The sequence below is a fragment of the Rhincodon typus genome, unplaced genomic scaffold, assembly GCF_021869965.1.
Source record: "Rhincodon typus isolate 14 unplaced genomic scaffold, sRhiTyp1.1 hic_rhity00002924, whole genome shotgun sequence".
Classification (NCBI taxonomy): domain Eukaryota; kingdom Metazoa; phylum Chordata; class Chondrichthyes; order Orectolobiformes; family Rhincodontidae; genus Rhincodon; species Rhincodon typus.
The window spans coordinates 18736-20419 of record NW_025968562.1 but is presented as its reverse complement, the minus strand read 5'-3'; the positions used below and the strand labels follow the sequence as shown (position 1 = coordinate 20419).

Here is a 1684-nt window from a genome sequence, read left to right as displayed (position 1 = left end):
GAGACCAGAATTGAACGCAATACTCCAAAAGTGGCCCTAACCAATGTCCTGTACATCCACAACATGACCCTCCTATAGTCAATGCACTGACCAACAAAGGCAAGTGTACCAAACACCTTCCTCATTATCCTATGTACCTGCAACTCCACTTTCAACACCCCCCAGGACCTTCCCATTAAGTGTATAAGTCCTGCCCTGATTTGCCTTTCCAAAATGCAGCACCTCACATTTATCGAAATTAAACTCCATCTGACACTGCTCGGCCCATTGGCCCATCTGATCAAGGTCCTATTGACCCCACTTATCCCATAGCTACCATTCTGAACAACACACAACGGAGCTTCGAGGACACCCCGCCGTCCTGGCTTCCGGGCCCTCAGTGGGCATCGGCTCAAAGCAATCACCGACTGACACTCGTGGGAGCTTGCTGTGTGCTCGCAGCCTGCTGTGTTTCGTCAAAAGACACAGTTTAAAATAACCTGGGAAAAGGCACAGGCCCGCTGTGAGTATGAATATTAATGGACTTGGAGTGCTCTCAGCATGTCAGGGTGTCGTCTCGATGAATGTTGTTGTTGGATTGTAAGCAAACGCAGTGAAGATAGCAACTCTCATGTCCCACCAGAGGAGCTGGGCACTGTGTAACACTGGGGTACAGTACCGGTGGGGACGGGTCTGTCACTGTGTAACACTGGGGTACAGTACCGGTGGGGACGGGTCTGTCACTGTGTAACACTGGGGTACAGTACCGGTGGGGACAGGTCTGTCACTGTGTAACACTGGGGTACAGTACCGGTGGGGACAGGTCTGTCACTGTGTAACACTGGGGTACAGTACCGGTGGGGACAGGTCTGTCACTGTATAACACTGGGGTACAGTACCGGTGGGGGATAGGTCTGTCACTCTATCCGACTGATCCCCACAACCTTCTCAAGTTCCGGCTCCGAATAGCAAGAAACACTGGCCCAACCGGCAATATCCACTTTCCGGCCATGAATGTGTGTTGGATTGGGGCTGTGTGAATGTGACAGTGAATGTGTGGTAAATCGGGACTGTGTGAGATTTTGTTGGTAGTAATTTTGTTGGAACTGAATTGGAGCAGACATCTCTGGGACAGATACCCCCAGGTCTGTCTCAGACCTGCCTGCATTAGTGATTGGGTAAAAGCTGCCTTACTCGCTGTCTGTTTGCTGCTTCGCTCTGTGGTTTCGGGCCTGTACTGATTGCTCCATTCCTCCTAACAGTCTGGACCAATGTGGAACCACGTTCCGTCCCTGTCTTTCCCTGGCACTCGCTGGTTCCCTTCCTCACTCCCAGCCAGCCCGACTCCTCTGTCCAACCGACAGAGGCTGAGCAGCCCACATGTCAGGCTGGAGCATCCAATCAGGTTAAAGGTATGTGCGGTACTGCTTGCTGACTTCCGTACTCTCGAAAATATTGTAGTGTCCACCTTGTTCAGGCACGTTCACTGTCCTAGTCGCACTATCTCTCTCTGAGTTTCACTGTCCCCCACATGTAGTCATGCTCTCGCTCGCACCTCACTCCCCGTCCCCCTCGCGCGCACCTCACTCCCCGTCCCCCTCGCGCGCACCTCACTCCCCGTCCCCCTCGCGCGCACCTCACTCCCCGTCCCCCTCGCGCGCACCTCACTCCCCGTCCCCCTCGCGCGCACCTCACTCCCCGTCCC

General features: G+C 54.0%; 1 protein-coding gene across 1 annotated transcript in view; it reads left to right on the top strand.

Annotated features, from left to right (window-relative positions):
- LOC125481642 (protein capicua homolog) overlaps window positions 1-1684 on the top strand; it is a gene marked incomplete at its 3' end in the record, with an annotated part of 23354 nt that overhangs the window by 2938 nt on the left and 18732 nt on the right. Inside the window, exon 2 of the mRNA XM_048593464.1 lies at window positions 1242-1391. Within this exon, the coding sequence (XP_048449421.1) occupies window positions 1242-1391 (150 nt within the window). The remainder of the gene's footprint in view (window positions 1-1241; window positions 1392-1684) is intronic.